The sequence below is a fragment of the Scyliorhinus canicula genome, chromosome 16 (genome assembly GCF_902713615.1).
Source record: "Scyliorhinus canicula chromosome 16, sScyCan1.1, whole genome shotgun sequence".
Lineage (NCBI taxonomy): Eukaryota > Metazoa > Chordata > Chondrichthyes > Carcharhiniformes > Scyliorhinidae > Scyliorhinus > Scyliorhinus canicula.
Genome location: NC_052161.1, coordinates 128,726,967 through 128,752,925, shown reverse-complemented (window position 1 = coordinate 128,752,925; position 25,959 = coordinate 128,726,967). Strand labels below are relative to the sequence as shown.

The 25,959-nt window shown below is 42.9% G+C and overlaps 1 protein-coding gene across 2 annotated transcripts in view; it reads left to right on the top strand.

The window, feature by feature from the left end:
• Window positions 1–1,558: 1,558 nt before the first annotated feature.
• The window catches only part of prkcz (protein kinase C, zeta), a 643,052-nt gene continuing 618,651 nt past the window's right edge, over window positions 1,559–25,959 (top strand). The window contains exon 1 of one of the 2 annotated variants that reach the window (XM_038773788.1): window positions 1,559–2,060. In XM_038773788.1, the coding sequence (XP_038629716.1) occupies window positions 1,987–2,060 (74 nt within the window). In that variant the 5' untranslated portion in view covers window positions 1,559–1,986. The remainder of the gene's footprint in view (window positions 2,061–25,959) is intronic. The other variant, XM_038773787.1, reaches the window with a different exon arrangement.

The window sequence follows — 25,959 nt, the reverse complement described above, 5'->3', positions numbered from 1 at the left end:
AGCACAAAATCTCGGCTGACATTTCAGAGGGGTGCTTTACTGCCAAAGGTTCCGTCTTTTGTACGAGTCATTAAACTAATGTTTACCTGCCCTTGTGGTTCAATGTAAAAGATTCTATCGCAACATTTCAAACTTTATCTCAACTAATATTTATCCTTCAGCTAACATTGCTATCAATAGGTTTCCTGCCCTTTATCACCTTGCCTGGTTGAGTGATGTCGGCATGTGCTAAGTGATTTCAGAATTCCCTACATTAGTGTTTTTCAAAATTTTTTTTTGCCGGGAACCACTTTTCCCATCTGGCATCCTTCAGGATCCATGCCAGCCGACCTTCGTGACCCACGCTTGCTGACCTTCGCAATGTATGCTAGCTGACCTTCACGACTCACGTGACTGATCTTCATAACACACCATTTTCGCTTACCTTTAATGCAACAGGTGAGCCTGGTTGGTCCTCACAATCTCACTTGCTTTGTTATTCAATGTTGCATTTCTGCTAAGGATTTCAGCTGACAATTTAAGTTCTCGCTGCATCCTTTGAAAAAAATCAAGCTTGATTGTCCTCGAACTCGCTATGCTTAGTTTTCAAATGCCTTTGAGGGTTTTAAACTTTCGTTTGCCACATATAACACACATGGGCTTTGCATCCTGATTTGCATTGGCAAAATTAACAAAGCCATATCTCCAGAAATCAGCTTTATACTGCTTTGTTTCAGTTTCTTCCCAATGAGTTGTTCACCAGAGGCCCTGGAGCTCTGGATACAGCTCACATAAGCACTGCTTTGTCCTGCCCTGGACTCTCCTGTGAAGCTCTCTCCAACAGATTAAATTGTGAGATCCCGGCCTGCTTGCGTCTCTGGGCCCCCTCTTCCTTTTTACAAAATGGTCCATCTTCAGTTCTTCACACAGTCCTGTTGCTTGCTTGCTGGCAGCAACAAAATGGAGGAAACTCTCCTCCGTGATTTCGCGCCCAAAGGACGCACCTACAGGGCGCACAGGTGATGCCAGTGTATGTGCCGGACGCATGACCTTATCTCTGCCACCGCTTCTGGCGGGAAGACTCCAACGTTCGCATTTAAAGGCCGGTCGCAGACAGCACTCTCAACATTAAAAGTCGGTCGCAGCCGTTGGGTGCTTCTCCGGCGACCCTGAGTTTGAAAAGCCCCTGCCCTACACCACAACAGTGACTACACTTCATAAGTATTTTAACTGGCTGTGAAGTGCTGGAGGACGTCAGGAGGTTGTAAGAAAGGCGACTCTTTCTTTCTGTTGGGATAGGTGCCAACGTGATTGCTCTGCTGCCGCTGTTTACAGGTGTGTGGGTTTTGAGGTGGGGAGGGCGGCTAAGAGCTGGGACGGCCGAACCGATTGGCTAACAAAAAAATCACCCCTCGTCCTATTGGTCAGGGTGTTGTTTGTTCCCGATTGGCCGAGGTGGGGATGTCTCTTGGGATTGGCCGCGGGACGACAGGTATGCTGGCGCCGGCGTGCGATTGGTTGTTGGGCAGGGAGCGCGCGCGCTGCCCCGGGGTGGGATGGTGGGAATTGACGGTTAACCTGTAACCGCCATTTGTCCGGCCGCGAGCGAGCGGTGCGAGAGGGAGATTGTCCGCTCGATTCCCTGTGGAGGGCTTCCAGATCCATCGACGGCAATAACTTCGGGGGCGCGGGGGGGGATTATCCGCTGATGTTTCACATTAACTTTGAAAAGGAACAAAAATAAAAACAAATTTCTTCGAAAGGCTTTCATTTTAGATTTACTGCTGAAACTCGGTTTGTGTTTCTGACAGAGTTCAACCCTGTTTTTCTTTCTGCAATTAAAAAGAGCATCTTCTGAGGTGGCAGCGGCGAATTTCTCTGAAAGAAGGCAAAATTGGAATTTATGCGAGAGAGGGAGCGGGAGGCGCTCTCTCCTCGGTTCTTGTTCCAAAGTTTGCGCTGCTGGTTTACTTTGAAGTCGGCCGCTGGTGGAGTTTGGGCTGTGCCATGCCCACAAGGATGGATGACAACATGGAGTACGGGACAGGTGACTCGATCAAAGTGAAAGCTCACTACAATGGGTGAGTAAAATAACCTGACACCTTCCCAGCAGCAAGCTTTCCATCTCGCACAGGCAGTCACATCGCAGAAAATCCACTGTAAGGTGGAAGCTGTTTAAAAAGGGGGGAGGGGGGGGGAGAGAAAAAAAAAATCGTTTTATCACACTTTTTTCTTGGCACTTTATTTTTCCATAGAATACCTACAGTGCAGAAGGAGGCCATTCAGCCCATCAAGTCAGCGCTGAGACCTCGGGAAGTTCACCTGACCCAGGTCCACTCCGCCTGCCCCATACCATCCCCCAACCCCACCTAACGTACGCACCCCTGGATGCTCTGGGGCAATTGGTCGTGGCCGATCCACCTAACTTGCACATCTTTAGACTGCGGTTGGCAACTAAAACGGAGCACCTGGAGGAAACTCGAGCAGTCCACAGGGAGAACATACAAACTCCAGACAGACAAGTCACCCGAGGCCGGAATCAAATCCGGGTCCCTGGCACTGTGATGCAGCAATGGTAACCGCTGTGCCACAGTGCCACAAATGTCCTTTGGACATTTTTCTTCATTCTGTATTTTTTCCAATAGTACAAGTTTGGCTTGGATTGTAGTGAACATGTTGCTATCTAAAACACATTGCTTGTATAAGAATTTGAGGGATGACATTATTGCACATGTTAACTGAGTACTGCCTGTGTTTCCTGTAATTAAGTGCTGATGACACTGCATTTGTTTAGCTTCAGTCTGGACGTTGTTGTATTATCTTTTAGTATGAATGTTATTTGGGATCTGCTGTAAATATTATTAGTACAGTGTTCATAGTAAAATCTGTGTCTGAGAAAGCAAACATAACCTTGTCCTCCAGTTCCTTTTGTATGGGAATGATTTGTTTAATTTTGCAAGGTCATTGATTTGAGTATTGGCATCTGTCTACTTAATTTGAATCTTTAGATACTATAGTCTTCCGATGGCTTCTGGGAGTCTGATATTTTCTTTGATTGATTTGCCATAGTGTTGCTGTTAGGCTGTGACATTGTAAATAAGTGTCCAACCAGAACTAAATAGAATACCAAACTTTAGCTTTGATTTTGGGTTGCTCAATTCAAGAAAATTAGTCAGATTTTGGTTTGTGATTTTAGATTATTTTAAAAGGTGTACTTATAGCAACTTCTCTATTGTGCATTTATTGTAATTAAGCTTGCAATTTACCTCGGAGGACCATTATAAAACAAAGTATGATGTAAGGCTATATTAGGTTAGACTTGGTCAAAAAGTGTTACGTTTTAATAAGTATTTTAAAGGAGGAAAGAAAGGCATAGGGGTGCAGGGTGAGCTTGTCATAGCTGAAGGCATGGCCGCCAATGGTGGAGGAACTATAATTGGATTGGATTTTGTTTATTGTCATGTGTACCGAAGAACAGTGTTTTTCTGTGAGCAGTTCAATAGATCATTAAGTACATGAAAAGAAAATGAAAGAAGATAAAAGAATTAGAAATGCACAAGAGACCAGAGGTATCTGACAACAGATATCTCAAAGGTTTGTGGGATTGGCGGATGTTACAGAGGTGGGGAGGAGCAAGGCCATGGAGGGATTTGAAAACAGTAATGAGAATTTCAAAGTCAAGATCTTGCTTGACCGGGCCATTGTAGGTCAGAGAACACAGAGGTGCTCAATGGGACTTGCTGAGTTAACTTCGAGTTTATGGGAGAGTAACCAGTAATTAATTTGCGACTACGTGAGCCATTCTGAATTTCACAGATCAATCTACATGGAATTCAGTCGGAGAAGATACAGATTGGGCGGGATTCTCCAATCTCATCCTTGGCAAGACCTGTTGCAAGCAATAATAGAAAATGTGGCGTTCCAGCCAAAGCTCCATTCATCCTCAGCAGTACTGGGAAATCCCAGCAGTGAATGACAACAGACAATTTCAGCCATTGCCTTTCTGTAGGTATGTGGGAAGGGTGAAAATCATAAGGTTATACTTCAAATAGAGATTTGGGGCAGATTCTCCGGTCCCCCAACCACGTGTTTCTCAGTGGCTCGCTGGTGGCGGAAATCTCTTGTCAATGGGATTTCCCATTGAAGCCACCCCACACTGCCGGGGACCTGCAAGAAACCAGCGGGAAAAGAGAATCCCAACAACCGGAGAATTCTGGCCTTGATGTCTCAACGCAGAATTTAATGTGCATTTACCTATCCAGGTGTGAATTTGATATATACACTGTGTATTCCAGTAATAGCCTTTTTATGAACTTTGTAAAGAATGTGTCAGCTAAGTACAGCTGTCTCTTTGGCATGGATAACATTGACTGATTCAACAACCACGCCTCAGGCCAGTGACAATGAGCAATTCCCCTCACTCTGTGTAGCCAGGTGAACACTTAGGCAAAGTTATGAAAATTTCAGGAACTTGCAGGTAGGGCTGCCATCAATTTGTGCAGCAACAATAGATTTTTTTAGCTGTGTGCGTTAGGTAGACGTCCTGTCATTTTAGCCAGTCCTGCCTATTTGTCCCAGAAGATTACTTGGATTGCAGCTGTGTTAGATCAATAATATAAGCGAGCTTCATAGCCTCATATTCTTTCTTATCACTTGCTTTGCTTCATTTCTGGTCTTCTGGTCTTAGGTTTGCAAAAGGTATTTAGTTTAAAAGTAATATAAAGAAAATAAGTATTTAGTGAGTTTAGATTTCCCCTGCTTTTTCTTTGTCTCTTTTCTCCTCAAGTTTAATTCTACCTCCCAAAACCTCCTAAATGTGTTGTCCAATCACTGGTGGCTGTTTAGGTGGCTTGTTGGAGTAGGCCTGCATCTGTGGTGTTTCCACCTGACTGTGTTTACAGGCTTCGACGTACGGTTTGACAGTGGGATGTAGGTACAAAGCTGGGCCCACAGGGTATCAGTGAAGGGATCGGTCAGTGGTATGTTACAGTTTGCTTAGGCATAGTAGCTGCTGTGGCAACATGCATGTTGTAGTCGGGAGCTTTGAGGAGTGATTGTAAAAGACTTATGTTTCTTCCATCACAGGGCTGACCTTAAATCTCTCCAGTGGCTGCTATATGCCAATGGCATTTGTTGGAAAGATTTCCTGTACCATCCTTAAAGATCATGAGTTTTAAAAAAAAACAAGACAAATTTCGGCCACCCCTCCTCCTGTCTCTTTTTACCTGTTATCACTTAAAGAAAATGTTTTGTGATTTTTTTTTTTCAATGTTGAAAGACACTATGCTGTTTTTGCACCAGTGTCAGCGAGTGAAACAGCAGATAATTGAATTTTGCATTGTCTTAAACTTGTTTGTTAATTAATGCCAGAGGAATAACTTCAGCTATTGTTTGAAGAAATTACTGACCCGAGATTGAATCGCTTTTATCTTTCCTGAGTTGGGGTTAGTTTGTTTTCAATTTCCTCCATATCTTTGTGGCCTCCTACCTCTAATCTCTTTGAGGTGTAGAACTCACTGGAATATCTGCACTCCTCCAATTCTGGCATTTTGTGCATTCCTGAAATTGTCCTTGCTCCACCATCAATTCTTTTGGCCTTTAACTCTGGAATTCTCTCCATACACCTCTACATCTCGTACGTCCTTTGAGGCACTTCTTAAAATCTATCTCTTTGACCAAGGTTTTGGTCATCTGACCTAATATCGCCTCATGTGGCTCAGTATCATACTTTGTTTTACAATGTTCTTGTGAAGCACCATAGATGTTTTATTGTGATAAATGCAAGGCATTGTTGTGCAAATATATCTGCCCATTTTACCAGTATTTCTATAATATTCAGAACTCTGATCCTATGCTGTTTATTGGTTTTTCCATTTTCTAGTTTCATGCCACTTGTAAGCTTGAAATTATGCTCTGTTTCACTAAGCTGAGTTATTGTATTTCAAAACGTGCAGTGGTCCTAACACCAAGCCTTGGGGAACACCACTGTAAACATCATTTAGTAGCTGCTCTTTCTTTTAGCCCCAACAGCTCTTTTTTTTTTTGCTTGTAAGACTATTATATGGTTATTTGTCAAAGTCCATATACGCGTGATCAACCACACCCCCCTCAAGCATGTACTTCATCAAAGAACTTAATTGTTTTATTCAAACAAAATTTGTTGTTAACAAATCCGGGCTGACTTGACATTTATTTATCTCTAGTCATTTATTTGCGTCCTTGAATTGTGGACACTAAGTTTTCCTTATCACCAACATTAGATTGTCTAACTTTAATTACTGGGTTTATTCATCTCCATTACTTAATCATGGGTGTGACATTTCCAATACAAAAGTATTGGAGGATTTTGACAGGAAAATCTGTAATTTCCTCCCTTAATTCCTTTAGCAACCTATAGAACTACAAAATACTTGAGTTCACTTTGTGTTAAATGTTCATCTATTTTCATATGTCTCTGCTCATTTTGCAGTTTGTTTTCAATCCCCTGTGCACTCTATTTTTGGTTTGGTTCTCTCTTGTATTAACCTTATGTTTGTCATAAGTCTGCTTTCGGTGTGCCATTTTAACTTCAATATATTCGGTCATCCAGGGATCTCTCAAATTGGGCACCCTTTCTTTGTCTCAGGATTGCGACTACTCTATGCCAGGAATACCTGCTCTTTGTAGGCCCCTCGCTAGCTAATCATTATTGTGTTGACCAATCTTGGATTCAAATCCACCTGGACCAGATATCATTCCAACTGACAGAAAGATAACGGTTCTAAACTGGATGGCATTATGATCATTGGACCATTGTGTCCCTTGTTTCATGAAGGACTCCACCTGCTGCACTTCATTCACTGAACACAATCCAGGGCTGCTTCCTACTTTGTTGGGCTGCAGACACACTAAACTAGGAAGTTAATTTGTATACATTTCAAGAATGTTTTTACCATGTATCTTTTCCTACTCTTATTTTTCATCCAGGTTGATATTAGGAAAACCAAAGTTTTCTGTAACCACTAATACATTGTTCTACATTGCCCTGTAGGCTGCCTACATGTTGTCTGTTCTGGTTATTGGAGAGACAGTTTTGAAATAAGTCCAGCTCGTTATGCGTAGAATTACAGGAACAGCTAACCAGATTGTTACAAATTCCGCTTAGTTTGATAATGTTAACTGTCTCACATTTTTAATTATGATCTGATGGGTATGGGTTATTGCTGTTTACACTTCTGCTGATGTCACCAGATACAGGCACCATTAAGGAGGATCACTATCAAAATTACTTCTGGAACAGTTACTTGTGAAGTGCGCATGTAGGTTATGTTACTGTTCATTATTTCCAAGTTAACAGGAGACAGTAATAGCTAAAATATTGTGTTACAATCCCAGCTCATGTACTATTAACTCACCTGAAGAAGGAGCTCCAAAAGCTAGTGATTCCAAATAAACAGGTTGGACCTGGTGTTGTAAGACTTCTCACTGTGCCCACCCCAGTCCAACGCTGGCATCTCCACATCATGTGCTATTGGACAAGTCAGATCCCAGAGTGGAGCCCAGCTTGATCTTTTTGTCTTTTTCTTTCGATACAGGGAAGGTGATTACTGAACAGAGTTGCATGAGTCAGCTGATTAACTTTTAACAAAAGAATGAAACATTAATCAAACAAGGAAATGTGAAGTTGAATACATTACTCCTTCACCCCACTGTACTTTTACAGATATATACAAATTTGTAAGGATAGCACACATTACAAAATCTATCTTGTAGTCTAATGTTCACAGTAACGGCACAGTCCACGTAAACCAATAGGTAAATTGTGGTCAGTCAAGTGACAGATGCCACCCAAAATAACTTCTATGAATTTCTCAGCAATTCTCCCCAGACGTTTATCACACTGAGCCAACTGATCTTACCAGAACTCTTGTCTTTCATGTGACGGTTTCCAATCTCGAGGAGCATGCATGCAGTCTTCTCCCAAGCAATGCTTTCTCTCCGTTGTCTTCACCAAGGATCCATCTCCAGAATTTCAACCTCATTTTGATGGTCCTCTCCTGAATCACCATGTGCATTCAAGCTTCGTTTTCCACACACATTCCCAGAAACCCAGCTGTGACAATAAAACGCCACTGCTTCACAGGCCCAAAATAAGGAGTCACCAACCTTCTAATCACCTTGGATCTGTGGCTTCTCGCAAACCCACTTTGCTTTGCGTTTACTTTCTGCAGCCTTTGCCTTTTTACCTCTGTTCCTCACTTTTAACTTCACTGAGTAGAACTTATTCCCAGATTCCTCTTTCCTTTGACTAGAAGCTCTTTTTGGAACTTGCTTTTGTCCCTCTCCCTGGTTTCAGGACCTTTTGTTTTTTAGCTTGGGATCTTCTCTTGGCAATCTTACTTAATGTCTGGCTTCTTCTGTGCCTCTCTGGGTGATAGTGTTTTCTTTGGCGGCACGGTAGCCAAGTGGTTGCTTCACAGCTCCAGGGTCCCAGGTTCGATTCCTGGCTTGGGTCATTGTTTGTGCGGAGTCTGCACGTTCTCCCCGTGTCTGAATGGGTTTCCTCCCACAGTCCAAAGATGTCCACGTTAGGTGGATTGGCCATGCTAAATTGCCCTTAGTGTCCAAAAAGGTTAGATGGGGTTACTGGGTTACGGGGATAGGATGGATGTGTGGGCTTAAGTGGGGTGCTCTTTCCAAGGACCTGTGCAGACCCGATGGACCGAATGGCCTCCTGCTCTGTAAATTCTATGATTCTGAGTCACCTAACCTCCCATTCAGTGTTTCGCTTCTATTTTTGTTTGCCCTCTTACGCAGGGCTAGCTTTAAATTTAAAAAAATGAAAGAACAAACTGTGCACGTATGTCGGGCTGGTTCCTGACCTGGTAAAGTAAATATGCCCTAGGTAGCCATTCTTCTGCCGGCACATATTCCGAATCCAAAGATTGTAAAAAGAGCGATCTGCACGTGTGCCATTTTTGGGACCAGCGTATGTGCAGAAACCACTGAGACTCTATCTTTTTTTAATAGGCTAAGTATTCTTCTCTCTTGTGACTGTGACAACTGAAATAATTGCACATTGTTTAATAACTATTTTTGGCAGTTTATTGTCCAATTGGTGATCTGATAGAAAGTTTACACTAATGTTATTCATAATCCTAGAGGCCATTTGGATATAGACATGGCTGGCCATTATCTTGTTGTGTCTGTGGTTGATAATTGGTAGAGTTTTCCAATTAGACTCTCAACTCTCAAAGCATATGTGCCAGCAGAAGAATGGCTGCACATGCATAGTTGTGGAATATTTTCTTTGCCAGGTTTCATTTTAAATCCACCCCTGAGACCAACCAGGAATGCATTGGAGTAGTCGGGTGTGAGGTAACCATGGACGAGAGTTTGACGAACAGATGAGCTGAGACAAGTGAAGTTGAGCACTTTTACGGAGGTGGAAATAGGTGGTCTTAGTGATGGCGTAAACATGAAATCGGAAGCTCATCTTGGGATCAGGTGTTTTGCAAACAGACTGACTTGACCTCTGACTGGAGATCGTAGCTAAGGATTGAAGTGAGGACCGAAACCATGGCTTCCACCATCTCAAGAATAATTTGAAGGAAACTTCTGCTCATTCAGTACTGGATGTTGGATAAGCAGTCTGATAATTTAGCGACAGTGGAAAAATCAAGAGACGTGGTGATCAAAACTGGGTGTCGTCAGCATTAATGTGAAAATTAATGCCATATCTTTGGATGATGTCATAAGGGCAGCATGTAGAGAAGAAGTTGAAGGGGGCCAAGGATCGAGCCTCAGGAGATAAGATAACGGTGCAGGAGCTGGAGGATAAGCCATTGGAGGTGATTTTCTGGCTATGATTGGATAGAAAGGAATTGAACTCGGCAATAGCCATCCTATCCAGTTGGTTGACAGTGGATAGGCATTGGAGGAGGATGCGATGATCAACTGTATTAAAAGGGGTTTAAGAAGATTGCCTGCAGTAGAAAGAGCTGGGAATTTATCTTTGCAATCCAGAATGATCCTGGACTAGTGAACAGTTTTAGCATAGTGGTGTATTAAGTGGTCCAGCCAGATCTGGTGGTGGATGGCTAAACCAATCGTCGCTTTATCCTTTCAAGTATGGGTGCCTTGCATTTAATAGAGTGGAGATGAATGCCATCCCACATGGTGAGAGATGGTAATAGTTTTATTGGGGATTTGAACATCAAAGGTGGAGGTGAGGGAGAGGTTGGAGTATACCAGTTGCTCAAGGAATGTTCTGACAAGCAGAGAGCCAAAGGTGAGATTGTCGAGTTTTTGAAAGTGCGGTAATAGTATAGATGCAACCTGAATCCAGAGTTATGGTCCTATTTGACACAAGAGTATAGAGAAGTGTGATGTTCTTACTCTGCTTTGCTTTAGTCAGCTGGACTTTGGCACCTACTTTATATTCTGCATATTTAACTTGGATCTGAAGCTGCTTTGTAATAACAAAACGTTATGATTGCAACAAGACTTTGAAATTTATCATTGATGAAAATCTGTTGAGTACAGACACTAGTAATAGCTACATTTCTAACTCTGTCTCATTTTTCAGCTTGAAGATCAAAAATTTGATGAAGGAATGATAGGATAAATTGCTTTTCACTATGTATGACATATCAGTGCATCATACCTTGTCATAGAGTCATAGTCATAGATGCTTACAGCATGGAAACAGGCCCTTTGGCCCAGCTTGACCATGCCACCCAGTTTTTATCACTAAACTAATCCCACTTGCCTGCATTTGGCTCATATCCCTCTATACCCACCCTGCCCAAGTAACTGTCTAACTGCTTTTTTAAAAAAAAAAGGACAAAATTGTACCCACCTCTGGCACCCTCTGTGTGACCGGATTATTGAATTAACAAAAATCTATTTCCTTAACTTGCAAGCTATGCATTTATTTTGATAAAGGTGTGGTCCTATATAGTTGCTATTTGCTCGACAGGGTCAAAGCTTAAATAAAACGAGGTGTGTGAAAATTGGGTCGAGTGGGGAAATGTTTATTTTGCCATGTCAATGTTATTGTTTTTGTTATTGTTATTAAAGAATTGCAAATACCTTAATAAAAATATTTAAAAAAAATATAATTTCAATTTGGCTTCCATCTTTTAACAGTAAAAGTTTTGACTGTGTTTAAGAAACAAAACTGAATAGTAGTAAAAAAAGGTAATCAAAGATGTAGTTGGAGAGTTTTTGAGGAGCCATTGGCAAATGGTCAGGATGATTGAAGGCTATTGATTGAGTGGGATGAGGAATTTCAGAGGTCATATTCTGTGTGAGCATTGAGGAGGTTACAGAAGTAGGATGAACCAAATAAAATGCATTGGGTGTGAGGGAGGTGTAGGTTGGTGAGGATGGAAAAGAGACTGAGTGGAAGAATATTCAGGTAGTGGAATTTTGGACAAGTTGGAACTTGTATTCTGTGCTGCTTGGGATGGTGTACTGTTATGAATAGGTTTCTCAAGAAGGTGGGGATGGCTCATTCAATTTTTTTAGAAAAGTATCTGGATTCTTCCATGCATCTAATGCACAATTGTGTTCGGGAGTTTTCTTATTGGGGACAGTTGCCTGTTCCACAGCATGATAGACATAAAAAACGTTTTTAAAAAATTGGTATTCTTTAATCTCTTCATTGAAATGTAACTCTCTCAGAATTATTCTCTTCAAGTAATATACTATTCTATTTGCAGTCTAATCTGCTTAACCAAATATCTTCAGTGCAGATAATGTACAGCCCGTGTACATGTTATCTTGTGTGTTTTGGTGGAGCTTTGATTATAATGTAGAGTGAAAGTTCCCAAACTTTATTTTTGCTGAACCCATCCCCTTCGCCCCCCCCCCCCCCCCCAAAGAAACAGGGGGAGAGACACATTCTTATCAGTGGCAAAAAATGAGCAAAACAAAATCGGTACACTGTATCTTATTGAAAAAGAAAATCAAACATGGTGTACAGCGGACTACCAGTTAGGTATGTGCACCTTTTGCCCGAGTGGTAACACCAATTTCACCGCCTGATTTTTTTTCCCTCTGTTGCATAGAACAAGGTGTTATTTTCTTGGCCTACATAGTAAAATGCTCAAGATAAAACTAGATTAGTACAGTACCAGTATAGTACAATTGATCAAACATGAGCAAAAGGTAAAATTTTATTCAGTTTTGTACAGTTGGTCATCCTACCAACTGTCATCCCCCTCCATCTGGCCTGGACTTGCAAAATCCTACCAACTGTTCTCCATTCACCTGAGGAAGGAGCAGCGCTCCGAAAGCTCGTGTTTGAAACAAACCTCTACAAACCTGTTGGACTTTAACCTAGTGTTGTAAGACTTCTTACTGTGCTTACCCCAGTCCAACGCCGGCATCTCCACATCATTTCTGAATTTGCATATTCTTGTCAGAACTATCAGGAGCCAGCAATTCAACATTCTTGGTTACCTTAATCTGGGACGAGAAAAATCTTGTGGTTTATCTTTGAGGGCACAATTTCTGGTCTTCAAATTATGTTTTAATTTACTCGGTTTTATCCTTCTTCTGAGTAAAAACTTTGCAAGCAACACTATGTGCTGTTAGGTAATTTAGACATTCTGAATTCTCCCTCTGTGTACCTGAACAAGTGCCGGAATGTGGCGATTCTGGGCTTTTCACAGTAACTTCATTGCAGTGTTAATGTAAGCCTATTTGTGACATTACCGATTATTATTATTAATCATTTTCATCGGAACCAGCAAAGGTGAATCGCAAATAGGAAGGAAGGAATTTGCTTATTTTCTTTCACCCAGCTCTACATTTCTTACATGTGATCAGCATCCTCCATTTTATACCTCAAAAACAGTCTACTCCATCATAATTATTGAACACTAAGCTCACAATCAAGTTTAAATTCACATTTAAAAAAATATACTGCTGTAGCCTTAGACATTGTGGGATCATTGAATTTTTGCTGATTTTCTTAAAATGGAAGATGTTTTTTGTTTGCGACATTGAATGTGTGTTTTGCTGGCAAGACCAGCAATTATTATCCATCCCTAATTGCTCGTGAGCAGGTGGTAGTGTTACAAACCCAGTTGATAACTACTGGAACCTGCCTGTCCACTTTGTTAATACCTTTTATGTGCTTATCTACCTCAATTAGATCTCCTCTCATTCTTCGAAACTAGAGTGTATACGCCTAAACTGCTCAATCTCTCTTCACGAGGCAAACCCCTCATCTCTAGAATCAATCTAGTAAACCTCCTCTGAACTGTCTCTAATGGAACCACGTTCCTCCCCTAATAAGGGGACCAAAACTGTACACAGTCCTCCAGGTGCCTTGTACAATTGCAGCAATACTTTCCTACTGCTATACTTTATTCCTTTAGCTATAAAGGTCATCAACCTCAGGGTTGCTTCAGATATCTGACATCTCGCTAGCCAGCTTAATCAAGTCTGTATTTTCCAGCTCTCTCTAACTTCAATGATGGTCCCGGAATAGAACCCTGGCTCAAAAGACCATAACGTTTTGAATAATAATCTTTTATTGCCAAAAGTAGGCTTACATTAACACTGCTGGGAAGTTACTGTGAAAAGCCCAGAATCGCCACATCCGGCACCTGTTCGGGTACACAGAGGGAGAATTCAGATTTTCAAAATTACGTAACAGCACATCTTTCGGGACTTGTGGGAGGAAGCCAGAGCACCTGGAGGAAGCCCACGCAGACACGAAAGCATGGATGAACAGGGTCACAGGACTACTAATTGGCTTTTAACCACAGAAAAAAATGATTTATTAAATGCAACAGATTTAAGTATAATATCATACTCCTTCACTCTCTCTTGCCTTCACAAATGTACACACATTTGAAGTACAAGACTGGTCACAAAATGTATCTTGTGCTCTAATGTTCTCAGTAAATACACAGTCCCTGTGAACCAACAGGCCAATTGTGGTCATACCCACACCACTTAGAAACCAAGTGACAAATGCCACCCAATCAAACTTCTGTGGATTTCTACCCCCCAGGTGATTATCTCGCAAATGTTTCCAAACTTCATTTTCAAAAAAGACCCACCATAGAATCATCTTCCAAACAACTCATCCCCTCAGCTGTTTTCAGCAGGGATCCACTTCCAGGATTTTGAGTATTCCTCTGTATTGAATTGCCACACGCATTGAGATGTTCACACAATCTCTCAGGTACCAAGCTACCAATAGTATGCTACTGCTTCATAGGCTAAGGCCACCAACCTTTGGACTGCTTCAAATATTTGGCTTCTGTCTAGTCATCTTTACCAGGTCTGCATTTTTCCGTCTTTAACTTCAATGAACAGTGCCTTGTTCAAATTCCAGTTCACAACTTGTTCCTTTGACTTCAATCTTTTTGGAAATTCTCTTTATTCCCTGGTTTCTAGAACTAGCTGTTCTTAACTTTCTGGGACTTCTTCTCTTGACCATTACTCCATTGTTCTGCTTTTGCTTCCGGCAGAGCTGTGAGAGTTGCTGTCTCTCTCACAATCTATCTCCAATTGCCTTGGGTCCAGTTAAAGACTAAACTCAGTGGCTCCTGGTTTCTAAATAACAGCTCAGTCCTTCTCTAAGCTCTGTTAGCTTTTCACTTCGTAAACTCTCTAAACATAATACTGACACAGTTTGAAATGAAACCAAACTCCCATACATGCAAGCACCTTCGTTTAACATGAATCTAACGAGTTTTACCCTTTTCCTACACAGAAACACTAAATTAAACTTGCATCCATATCTTATTTCTAATATTCAAAAATACAAATAAAGATGACTTAAAACTACCTCTGCGTCCTGACCGTAGTGAGCTACTACAGTCTGTGTGGTGTAGGTGTACCCAAAGTGCTGATAGAGCTTTCCAGATTTTTGACTCGGCGATAGTGAAGAAAATGATCTCTAAGTCAGGCTGGTGAGAGATGTGGAAGGAAACTTGCAGATGTTGGTGTTTCCATGTCTCTGCTGCCCCTTTAACTAGTAGAAGTTGCAGATTTGGAAAGTGCTGTCAAATGAGCATTGTCAAGTTGAAGTGCACTGATGGTGGAGGAATGAATGCTGAAAGTGGTGGGATGGTGTGCCAATCAAGCAGACTGCTTTGTACCTGGATGGTAGAACCATAGAAAAGCTCTGGTGCAGAAAGAGGCCATTTAGCCAGTCGCGTCTGCGCCATCCAAAATATAACTAGCTGCTCATTTTAATCCCACTTTCCAGCACCTGATCCATAGTCTTGCAGGTCACAGCAATTCTGGTGCAGACCCAGGTACCTTTTTAAAATGAGTTTAAAAAAAAATTAAGAGTACCCAATTCATTTTTTCCAAGGGGCAATTTAGCGTGGCCATTCCACCTAGCCTGCACATCTTTGGATTGTGGGGGCGAAACCCAAGCAAACATGTGAGAATGTGCAAACTTCACACGGACAGTGACCCAGAGCTGGGATCGAACCTGGGACCTCGGCACCGTGAGGCAGCAGGGCTGACCCACTGCGCCACTGTGCTGCCCCTTTTAAAAAATGAGTTGAGTGTTTCAGCCTCAATCACCAATTTAAGAGGTGAATTCCAGATGCCCACCATCTCTGGGTGAAAAAGCTTTTCCTCCTGTCCCCTCTAATCCTACCCATTAAATCTATGCCCCCTGATAATTGAACCGTCAGCTAGGGGAAACAGGTCTTGTCTACCCTATCTCGGTCCCTAATAATTTTGTACACCTCAATGGGTCACCCCCGAGTCTCCTGTGTTCTAAGGAAAACAACCCTGGCATATTCAATCTCTCCTCATAGTTGCAATTTTCAAGCCCTGGCAACATTCATGTAAATCTCCTCGGCACTCACTCCAAGGCAATCTTGTCCTCTTGTAATGTGGTGAGCATAACTCTATGCAAAATTGCAGCTGTGGCCTACTCGGTGTTTTATATAGTACCTTCATTACATACCAGCATCAATACCGCGCCCAATAAAGGAAAGCATTCCATATGCTTTATTGTCCACCTGCCCTGCCACTTTCAAGGTCCTGTGGATGTGCACTCCAAATCTCTCCCTTCCTCAGCTTCTCTCAATATCTTCCTGCTTATTGAGTATTGAGTTGCTTTGTTTTCCCTCCCCCAAATGCAATCTCTCTCTCTTTTCTGGATTGAATTCCATTTGCCACTTCTCTGTCCACTTAACCAAACCATTGATGCCATCTGAGGTCGACTGCTAACCTCTTCACTATCAATCACACAGCCATTTTTTGTGTCATCTGCAAATGTCCCAATCATGCGCCTCATATTTAAGTAAATCATTTCACAAATACAACAAACAGCAAGGTCCCTAGGACTGATCCCTATGGAACACCACTGGAAACAGTTTTGAAAAACATCCATTGGCCATTAGATTTGGTTTCCTGTCACTGAGCCAATTTTGGATCCAACCTGCCACCTTCCCCTCTATCCCATAAGATCTCGATTTTCTGACCAGTTAGCCTTGTGGGACCTTCTCAAATGCCTTACTAGTGTCAAGCTTCTTGAGTGTTGTTGGCGCTGTGGTCATCGAGGCAAGTGGCGAGTAATCAATCGTGCCCCTTATTTAAGTGACATTAGTAGGAGAAAGCCATTTGGCCCTTGACATCTAATGTGGCATTCAATAAGATCCTGGCTGATCGTCCACCCAATTCAACCATTCCTTGAATTCCCCAATTGCCCAAACCATGATGGACCTTTCTCTGGGTTCTAGTCCCTACGTTTGAGTAAAATGTCAAAGCTGACTTCAGGTGGTGTGACATGAGGGTAAAACGCGCACAAAGTGGCTCTTGCTGGAAACCAAACTTTTTAACCTTTTCCCCCTGGTGTCTTTGAACTTCTTAGAAAAATCCTGGAACTTGGCTAAGTAAAATTCTCTCATCTCTGCGATGCCCAAGGGAGGCAAAGCCAAAAAAGAATTGACCCAAATACTGTCGACAGACTCTGAAGCCTCTGTGATCAACTGGAGGTAAGATGGCAGAGGCAGCTTCTCTTCCAACAACACCAGTAACGGCTGAAGCACTCCCAAAAATGTTGGCGATCGAGCTTCAAAAATATATTAATAATATAATAATAGCTTATTGTCACAAGTAGGCTTCAAATGAAGTTACTGTGAAAAGCCCCTAGTCGCCACATTCCGGCACCTGTTTGGGGAGGCCGGTACGGGAATTGAACCCGCGCTGCTGCCTTGTTCTGCATTACATGCCAGATATTTAGCCCAGTGTGCTAAACCAGCCCCTTCACTATCAATGTCAGCAAAGCTTGTCAGCAATACTCAATATCAGCAAAGCTTGTCAGCAGAGTTTAAAAGATCAATTGAGGAGGCCTTAGCCCCCATTTGTTTAGTTCTCAAGACCATCGTCCAGACCATCGCAGCTCATGGAGCCATAATCAAGGGCATGGAGACTGCATTATCTGACCACAGTGATGGGATCGCCTCCTTGGAATCCGACCTTGCTTCTTTAATCGAAGATGAGACAGAACAGTGATAGCTAAACTGAACGACCTGGAAAACAAACCAGATGTCAGAATGTTCAAATTGTGGGGTACCAGAGGGGTTTGAAGGCCGCACCCCTATTTCTGACCTGTTCCACAAGATGGTGGACATGGATGTACTTCCATCCATCCCCCCCACAATTAGACCGGGGCTACTATTGCTTTTACCTAATCCTCACTTGAGATCCTCCTCGTGACCGCAACATTTCACAGTTTTAAAGAGGTACTTCGATGGGCAAGAGAGCACTGGGAATTTACATGGGAAGGCCACTATATTGGGCTGTAGGTATCAAGCCATCTTAGCCTAAGCTCTGATGCTGATTTTTTTTTTTTGCTCATTTGCGTATTCAGGATCAGACCCAGCGATGTAACGGATGGATTGGGCAAGTTTTTCATTCTAGTTCAAGTAGTAGGACCAATGGCACGGCTATTTTAATTAATAAAAGAGATAAATTCTCCTCATTCCAGATTGTGGCTAAGAAAAGACCACATTAATAGAGTGAAATCCACTCTGTACAAGAGCGGAGTCAAGTTTGGGATGATTTATCCAACTCTCCTTCGAGTAACATTCCGAGAAAAATACTTTTTTTGACTCGCCGGTAGATGCTGACTCTTGGTGCTGTTTGATGTTAGGGTGCCACTGAATTTCTTAGTTATTGAGAGATTTCTGCTGTTCGTTCCTGACATTAACGTATTTTCCCTTTTCGGTATTATCATTTGGCGCAACTCTTAGTTGCCAGTGTGATGTTGAAAGTTAAATAAGCTTTTACTCTCCAGTTGGGAGTCTCCCTGCTAACAATTTAAGTTAGTTAATGGGAGTGGTATTAAAGGATCTTCTGCAGCTCATAATAGTTTTAAAAATGAACATGGAGTTTGTGTTTATTTTGGTTTCTTATTTGTAGGTTTTAGTTTAGGATATTGTTTACCATTGTTCCATTTGCTTTTGAGTGTGGTTGTGTGTGACTGTGATGGTGACCTTGGGTTGGGTGGGGGGGGGGGGGGGGGGGTAGGGGGGTAATGGGGTGGGATTTAGTGTTAGTTTGAGTTTGCTGATGGTGTCTGCTGGTCTCTCTTTGTCGAGTCATCTGACTTGACCTGATGGCCATATTGGGTGGATCATCTTGCTTTGTCTTAACTGTGCCCCTTGTTTAATATCTCTCCTTGGGAATTGCTGACTCAAGTTTGAGGGGTGGTGGGAGACCTCCAATCCAACTGATTACCTGGAACATTAGGGGTTTGAATGACCCTGAAAAAGTCGAGAGCATTTGCTCATCTTCAGAGCCTAAACTCTGATATGTTTTTTTTTAAGGAAACCCATTTACTAATCAAGGATCAGACCAGGCTATGCAAATGATGGGTTGTGCAAGTTTTTCATTCTAGTTTAAATAGTAGGGCCAGGGGAATGTCAATTTTACTTAATAAGAGTCCAATTTTCCTCATTGCAGATTGTGGCTGACCCCAATGGTCGATTTATATAATCGTTTGCAGCTCCCTGTCAAACACCTCAGCAGTTCTGGTCAATGTCTTTGCCCTTAACTGGGACATTATGAATTTCAATTATTGGCTTCCCTCCTTAATCTCGACTTACAATATCTTATTTTAGGAAGCGATCTGAACTGTCTTCTGGGCCTTAAATTGAATCGCTCTAATCCCAAATCTTTGGTCCCATTGGGGGTGGCCAGGGCCGTGACTTTTTTCATGGCCCAGATGGAGGATGGACCCCATGCGTTTTTTGCACCCGAATGATAGAGATTTCTCCTGTTTTTCCCCCCTCATGTTCACCATGTATACTCCTGCATTGACTACTTCATTTTAGATGGTGCTTTCCTCCTATCCATAGTGGTGGCTGAGTACTCAGCAATTGTAACTCTGACTTTGTTGATCTGTTAGGAGACCTCCACCTAAGCAGAACTCTTCTCTGGACTATTAACAAGGCAAAGGTGAGGACATCCATCTTCACCCCCGTCTGCAGCACCGGTGCAAGCCCAATACCCCCAAAACCCACAGGACATGACTCCAGATCAATATTAAGTATCTCCGACATGGTGCTTTAAAAAAAAAGGCCCAAAAGCTTGCTAACTTAAGACAAGACCAGAACATGTGAGTGTGGTTAGCCGCCTCTGAGAACCACACTCGCACCTGTCTTCCACCCCAGTAAAAAAGCTCATCCTTGTCTTGGTCAGATGAACCCTGTGCACCACCTTGAATAGGATCAGACTAAGCCAATCACAAGAGGGTGTGGAATTGACCTTGTGAAGAGCCTCTCTCCAACCTCCTCATTCAGACCTAGCTGAAGACAAATCCTCATCAACAGGGAGGAAGGTGGTGCCAAGGGGAAAGAGGGTAAAGCCTTGCGCAGAAAATCGTGAATCTGAAAGTATCTAAAAAGGGATTGGAGCAAGGGAGTTGAAATTTTTTCCAACAGTTCCTTAAAGCTGGCCAACCTTCCCTCCAAATCTCTCTAAACCCTTCCCCTCCCATGACCTAAACATGGAGTCCAAACCCACTGTCAAAAAGAGATGATTATTATAGATTGGGGCCAACAAGGACCTGGAACTGAGCTTAAAATTTTCTGAACTGCTTCCAGATTCACAGAGTGAACACCACTACCAGATTTGAGGAAAATTTTGTCGAGGAGAACGGTGGAAATGTGATTGCTAATGCACTAAGGCCAGAACCCTTGTAGGAACTCGCCTCCATTTGTCCCCATATGGAACTCGGTTCACTAAACCACCCCAGTACCGTCTCAATATTGGTTTCCCAATAATAAAACAATAAATTGGGTTAAGCCAAACCTCCTGATTGCCTATCTCTCTGAAGGAGCATCCTATGGATCCTTGGCATCTTACCCGCCCCAATAAAAGAGGACACTAATTTATTAATTTCGACAAAGAAGGACTTGGGGAGAAAAGTGGGGAGACATTGAAAAAGAAATAAAAATCTCAGGAGCACATTCATCTCAATAGTCTGGTCCCTGCCCGCCAAGGACATAAAATCATAAGGATTTACAGTGCAGCGGGAGGTTATCTCACTTCTGCAAGTCAGATTTGACCCCATTTACCAGACTAATTTCATTTAATTTATGAAGCGAGGCCCAATCTTGGTTCACCTGTATTCTCAGATAATGAAAGCTAGATCTGGCAAGGTGAAAAGGTAAAGAGCCAGATGGGCTCCCCTCCCTGTGTGGGTTAACTGGGAATAATTCACTTTTTAAATCCGAATTTTAAAAAAAAATTTAGAGTACACAATTCTTTTTTTTCCCCAATTAAGTGCAATTTAGCATGGTCAATACACCTACCCTGTACATCTTTGGATTATGGGTGTGGGAACCACGCAGACACTGGGAGAATATGTAAACTCCACACGACAGTGACCTGGAGCCAGTTTCAAACCCGAGTCCTTGGCTCCCTGAGGCAGCAGTGCTAACCACTGCGCTACCGTGCAGCCCAACCCTCCCAAGAATCTGGAAGAGATATTTCCACTCCACTCCATCAAACGCCTTATCAGTATCTAAGGAAACAATGATCTCCAGATTGGGCACTGTAGTGGGTGGGGGTGAAGAGAGAGAGAATGTGCGTGAGAGAGAGACCCCATTGACTGGTTTTCCGTGATTACCTCTGGGAGGCAGGGGTCCAACCACAGTGCCAGTACTTTTGCAGGTAACTTAGACTTTGCATTTAAAAGTGAAATAGGTTGGTATGACCCACATTCTGTACCTTGTCTTTCTTGGGGATCAGGGCAAAAGAGGCCTGCGTGATTATAATGGGCAATGAACCTTGGGACAAGGAGTCATTAAACATTTCTAAAATTAGAGGGACCAATTGTTCCGTAGACTTCTTATAAAACTAAATGGGGAAACCGTCAATGTCAAGAGCTTTGCAGTCTGCATCAACCTAATGCATTTCCTAATTTCCTCTCGGCCTAACAGGGATTCCAAATCTTCCTGCATCTCCCTCTCTACCACTGGGATGTATAAACAATCCAAAAATTCCTTCATGGCTATAAAGATCCTGATAAAATGTTTCAAATTGTCCAGAGGCAGAGTAGAAACCAGGTTGCCACTTGAGTACCGTACCTGCATGATAATCTCCTGGGAAGCCGCCTGCTGCATCAGCTGATTAGCAACAAGGCGACTGGCCTTCTCCCCGTGTTCATAAAATATACATTTATTTTTTTTATTTTTTTAAAATAAATTTAGTGTACCCAATCATTTTTCCAATTAAGGGGCAATTTAGCGTGGCCAATCCACCTAGCTTGCACGTTTTTTTTTGGGTTGTGGGGGCGAAACCCACGCAGACACGGGGAGAATGTGCAAACTCCACACAGACAGTGACCCAGAGCCGGGATCGAACCTGGGACCTCAGCGCCGTGAGGCGGTTGTGCTAACCACTAGGCCACCGTGCTGCCCTATAAAATATACATTTATAAACCTGCATTATATCAATTAATTAACTAACTAGGCAAATGAGAATATATATTGACTAATTTATCTAGCCAATGTTTTGATGTGAAAATATACATTGCCCCAAATTTCCTATTTTGGATACTCGACTCTACAGATAGTTGCTGATAGAGAACAAAAAAAATATATATAATTCTGTCCAGCCAGCAATTTTACTGCAGAATTCAACTTGAGCTGGGGATTTGATCATTGATCTTGGAACAATAATGTCCTCAACAAATTGTCAATCATACTTATTGTCTGTTGTTTTTAGCTTTGACTTCCTTGGTACTAGCTTCATGACTCTCAGCCTCTTTTATTTTTTCCCTCTTTAAAGTTGCTTTAAGTATTGTTTTACTTTTTAATTAGACTGTACGATCCAGTTTGTGAATGTGACATTGAAGAACTGTGCACAGTAATGGTTGGGAACAAAAAGAAGTTGCCTATTAAAATTTGCAGCTTCATCGAGCATGTTTTCAGAGAAGTGTTTTATTGAATGCTAATCTGAATATTTGATCATTCCAGTAATTCAGCAAAATAATTTCAATCATGCACGAGTGTGAATCGGAAAGGTGATAAATAAAAACTATTTTAAAATAGTGTGTACGTTATTACGATCCTTGGCCAGACCTTGGGATGTTGCGCGCGGGGTGGGGGGGGGGGGGGGGGGGGGGGGGGGAGTCCAGTTCCGGAGCAGTATTGTTTTGTTTAAAGGCTTTAAAATATGTAGTTGGAAGTTGAGATTGGAGCCTTATGGGTATCTGTGAAGATGCTAGCAAAGCCTGATGGTTAAAAAGGCTAACTGTGTCAGCATAAGAATTGTGGGAGCAGCATAAACTGCTGTGTTCTGCAACAATGAGCAGTAGGTGCAGCTATGGGGTGAAAAAGCGAGCTGATTGAGCAGTCAACTGATGAGACACATGGCTATTGCTATACCTTGGGGTGGACAGTGATTGATCACAGAGTGTAAATGCTCAGAAACACGACCTCCTGAGAGAAACACGACCTTTGGAGCATTCACGCCTAAAAGTAATTGATTAGTGCTTGCCCTATAAGGTCGTGACTGAGAGTCACAATCAGTGCCACATAAAAAGGAGCGAGTAAGAGACATCCGAAGCGGCAACCTCCAGAACCAACCACCGTGAAGCAGCATCCTGGGTCTAGTACTCCGAGAGGACATTGGAATCCACCAAGAGATCACCTTGCCTCTTAGGGATGGCATTTGGGTCCAAGCCCTGAGTTTTGATTCCTTTTGCAGAACAAAGTTTTGATACTTATAATAGATCTTTTGATACCTTTTATAGTGGAGTTTTGATACTTTGATGGTAACCTGGCAAGGTACAAGAAAGGAAATTGGTCTGTCCGATAATTTGAGAGTTCTGTCTGTAATGCTAGTTACGAGGTGCAGTAAGATTAAAGTCACCTGCTTTTGGAATAATTCCACAGGATTTGAACAAGCACAATAAACTTTACAGCCAAATTCACCCCATGGGGTTATTCCGCAGTGTGCACCCCTGCCTCACAGAGGAAATTGCGTCTCTCCTTCCATGACTGCAAAGAAACTGTCTTTCGAAAGCGTTGCAATTTCAGAGCATGCTCTGAACCTTCCACTGCAGTGGCGCTGGGTATTGTGCTTCAAAAAAATCAAGCCCGGCACTGCTAACTGATATGGCAACATTCTTCCTGAGTTCCTTAAACACCTTGGCCCGTGTGTCTGCTGCTAGTTGGTTCAATTCCTCAAGGGTTATCTGCAAAGGTAGACTGGATAAACCCAGACGCATGTCCAAAGTCACCGGCATTCCCAAACCAGGCAAAGACTGAAACGTGTCTTCAGGCTCTCTCTCCTTTCTGTGTGCTGCAAGGTCTTGGAGCGCTCTCATCTTACAACTGATAGAGCCAGAGGTGGAGAAAATTTTGAAAGCTGAAGAAGCTTGCTTTCCGCGAGGGTGATGCATATGTGACCAGATGCTTGCCCTACCCACCTTCACTGGTTGTCTTGTCAAAATCTCAAGAGTCTCCCCCTCTCGCCCCCACGCTCGCTCCCTCTCTCGCACGCTCTCTCATGCACTCGCACTCTCTCTCTCTCTTCCCCCACCACCCCATCCCCATGGATTAGTGATGCCATCGAACTATTACTCCAAGATAGATGGTTCAGGATGCACATGGGCGATGAGACAAGCGCCTGGATGAAACAGTCCCAGTGGGCTTCCCCAGGGATCTGTTCTAGCCCCAACTTGTTTCAATCTCTGCATCTCTGATTTGGTTTCAACCCTGTCTTGCACGTTCATCAATGCTGATGATATCATAGAATCTCTGCATTGCAGAAGGAGGCCATTCAGCCCATCAAGCTTGCACTGACCCTCCGAAAGAGCATCCTACCTCGGCCCACTCCATTGTCTTATCCCTGTAAACCCACCTAACCGTTGGACTCTAAGGGACAATTTAGTATGGCCAATCCAGCGAATCTGCACATCGTTGTACTGCAGAAGGAAACTGGAGCACCCAAAGGAAACACACATGTTGACACTGGGAGAACTCCACAGTCTCCCAAACCGAGAATTGAACTCGGGTCCCTTGTAGCAGTGCAGTGCTTCGTGGGTTTGGACATTTTCTAAACTAGAGGTGACACTAAATAACAATGTTGTGATGCTGGCTAACTACAGTATGACATAGAATCATAGAATGTACAGTGCAGAAAGAGGCCATTTGGCCCATCGTGCCTGCATAGGCCCTTGGAGAGGGCACCCTATTTAAACCGGCGCCTCCACCCTATCCCCGTAACCCAGTAATCCAACCTCACTTATTGGACAAGGGACAATTTAGCATGGCCAGTCCACCTAACCTGCACATCGTTGGACTGTGGGAAGAAACCAGAGCACCCGGAAGAAACCCATGCAGACATGGGGAGAACATGCAGACTCTGCACAGACAGTGACCCAAGCCGGGAATCAAACCCGGGCCCCTGGCGCTGTGAAGCAACAGTATGGCGCCTTCAGCCCGGCGACAACAAAACAAGTCTCATGTAATAATAATATATTCCACATTGCCTGCGTCAACAGGGAACTCGACATCTCTTGGATGAGACTGAATCAGGAATAACATCCTGTTTATTCTGGTGTTATGCTGACACATAAAACCACAACTGAGCAAAATAGCAGCATGATCAGAAGGTGAAACAAGCTCCTTTGGAAAACTTGCTGGCTCTTTATGGTGTGCAGAGGCTCAAATCTTAAGGATCTCAACTCTTGGCATTATTTACTTGACTGCAAAGTACTGCGCATCAGTATGGTGCAATCCATGCCACATAGTTTTTGTAGATACCCCATTCAACACAACAATGCATGCGTATCATTTTGGGTATGTTCCAATCATCTGAATTCTAATAGCTCCCAGTCCTGAACAACATTCCCAGCCCCTCACAGCGATGAAAATTGCAACAAGAAAACACTTGGAGAAGGTTGACATAATCGAAGCCTGCCGCTACACAAGGACCGTAACAATCCATTTGCAGCTCGCATCCTATCATGCCTGCCTGTATGGCTAAGACCACCTTGCCAAGGAATAACAACAGAGGCCCTTTGGCAGCAGAAATGGAACCAACGTGCCACCACTAAAAACCCCTCATTAAAAACCATTTCCTCATCACAGATCCCACAGCATGCCCGCCCACCTGGCTTCAACCTGCCACACCAACATTGGACATTCCTTCACCATTTCCTCAGATGGCTCACCTGATGAAGGAGCTATGCTCCGAAAGCTAGTGATTCCAAATAAACCTGTTGAACTTTAACTTGGTGTTGTAAGACTTCTTACTGATTTTCTCACTGGTCAAGGCTTTGTGCAGCAAATTGGCACAAGTTTGGCCTGCAGGGATGCCGACTGCAGCTGTGGTTCACCCTAATCAATGATTCTCATCATTGAAAACTACCCCCTGATAAAACTCTGCTGAAGGCGTGAGAGAGCTCCATTTCGTGCGGAAGCTGCTACCTGGTTTTGTGATTGCTGCGCTGGCTTAAAACAACTTAACTTGTCCCATTCCCATTGG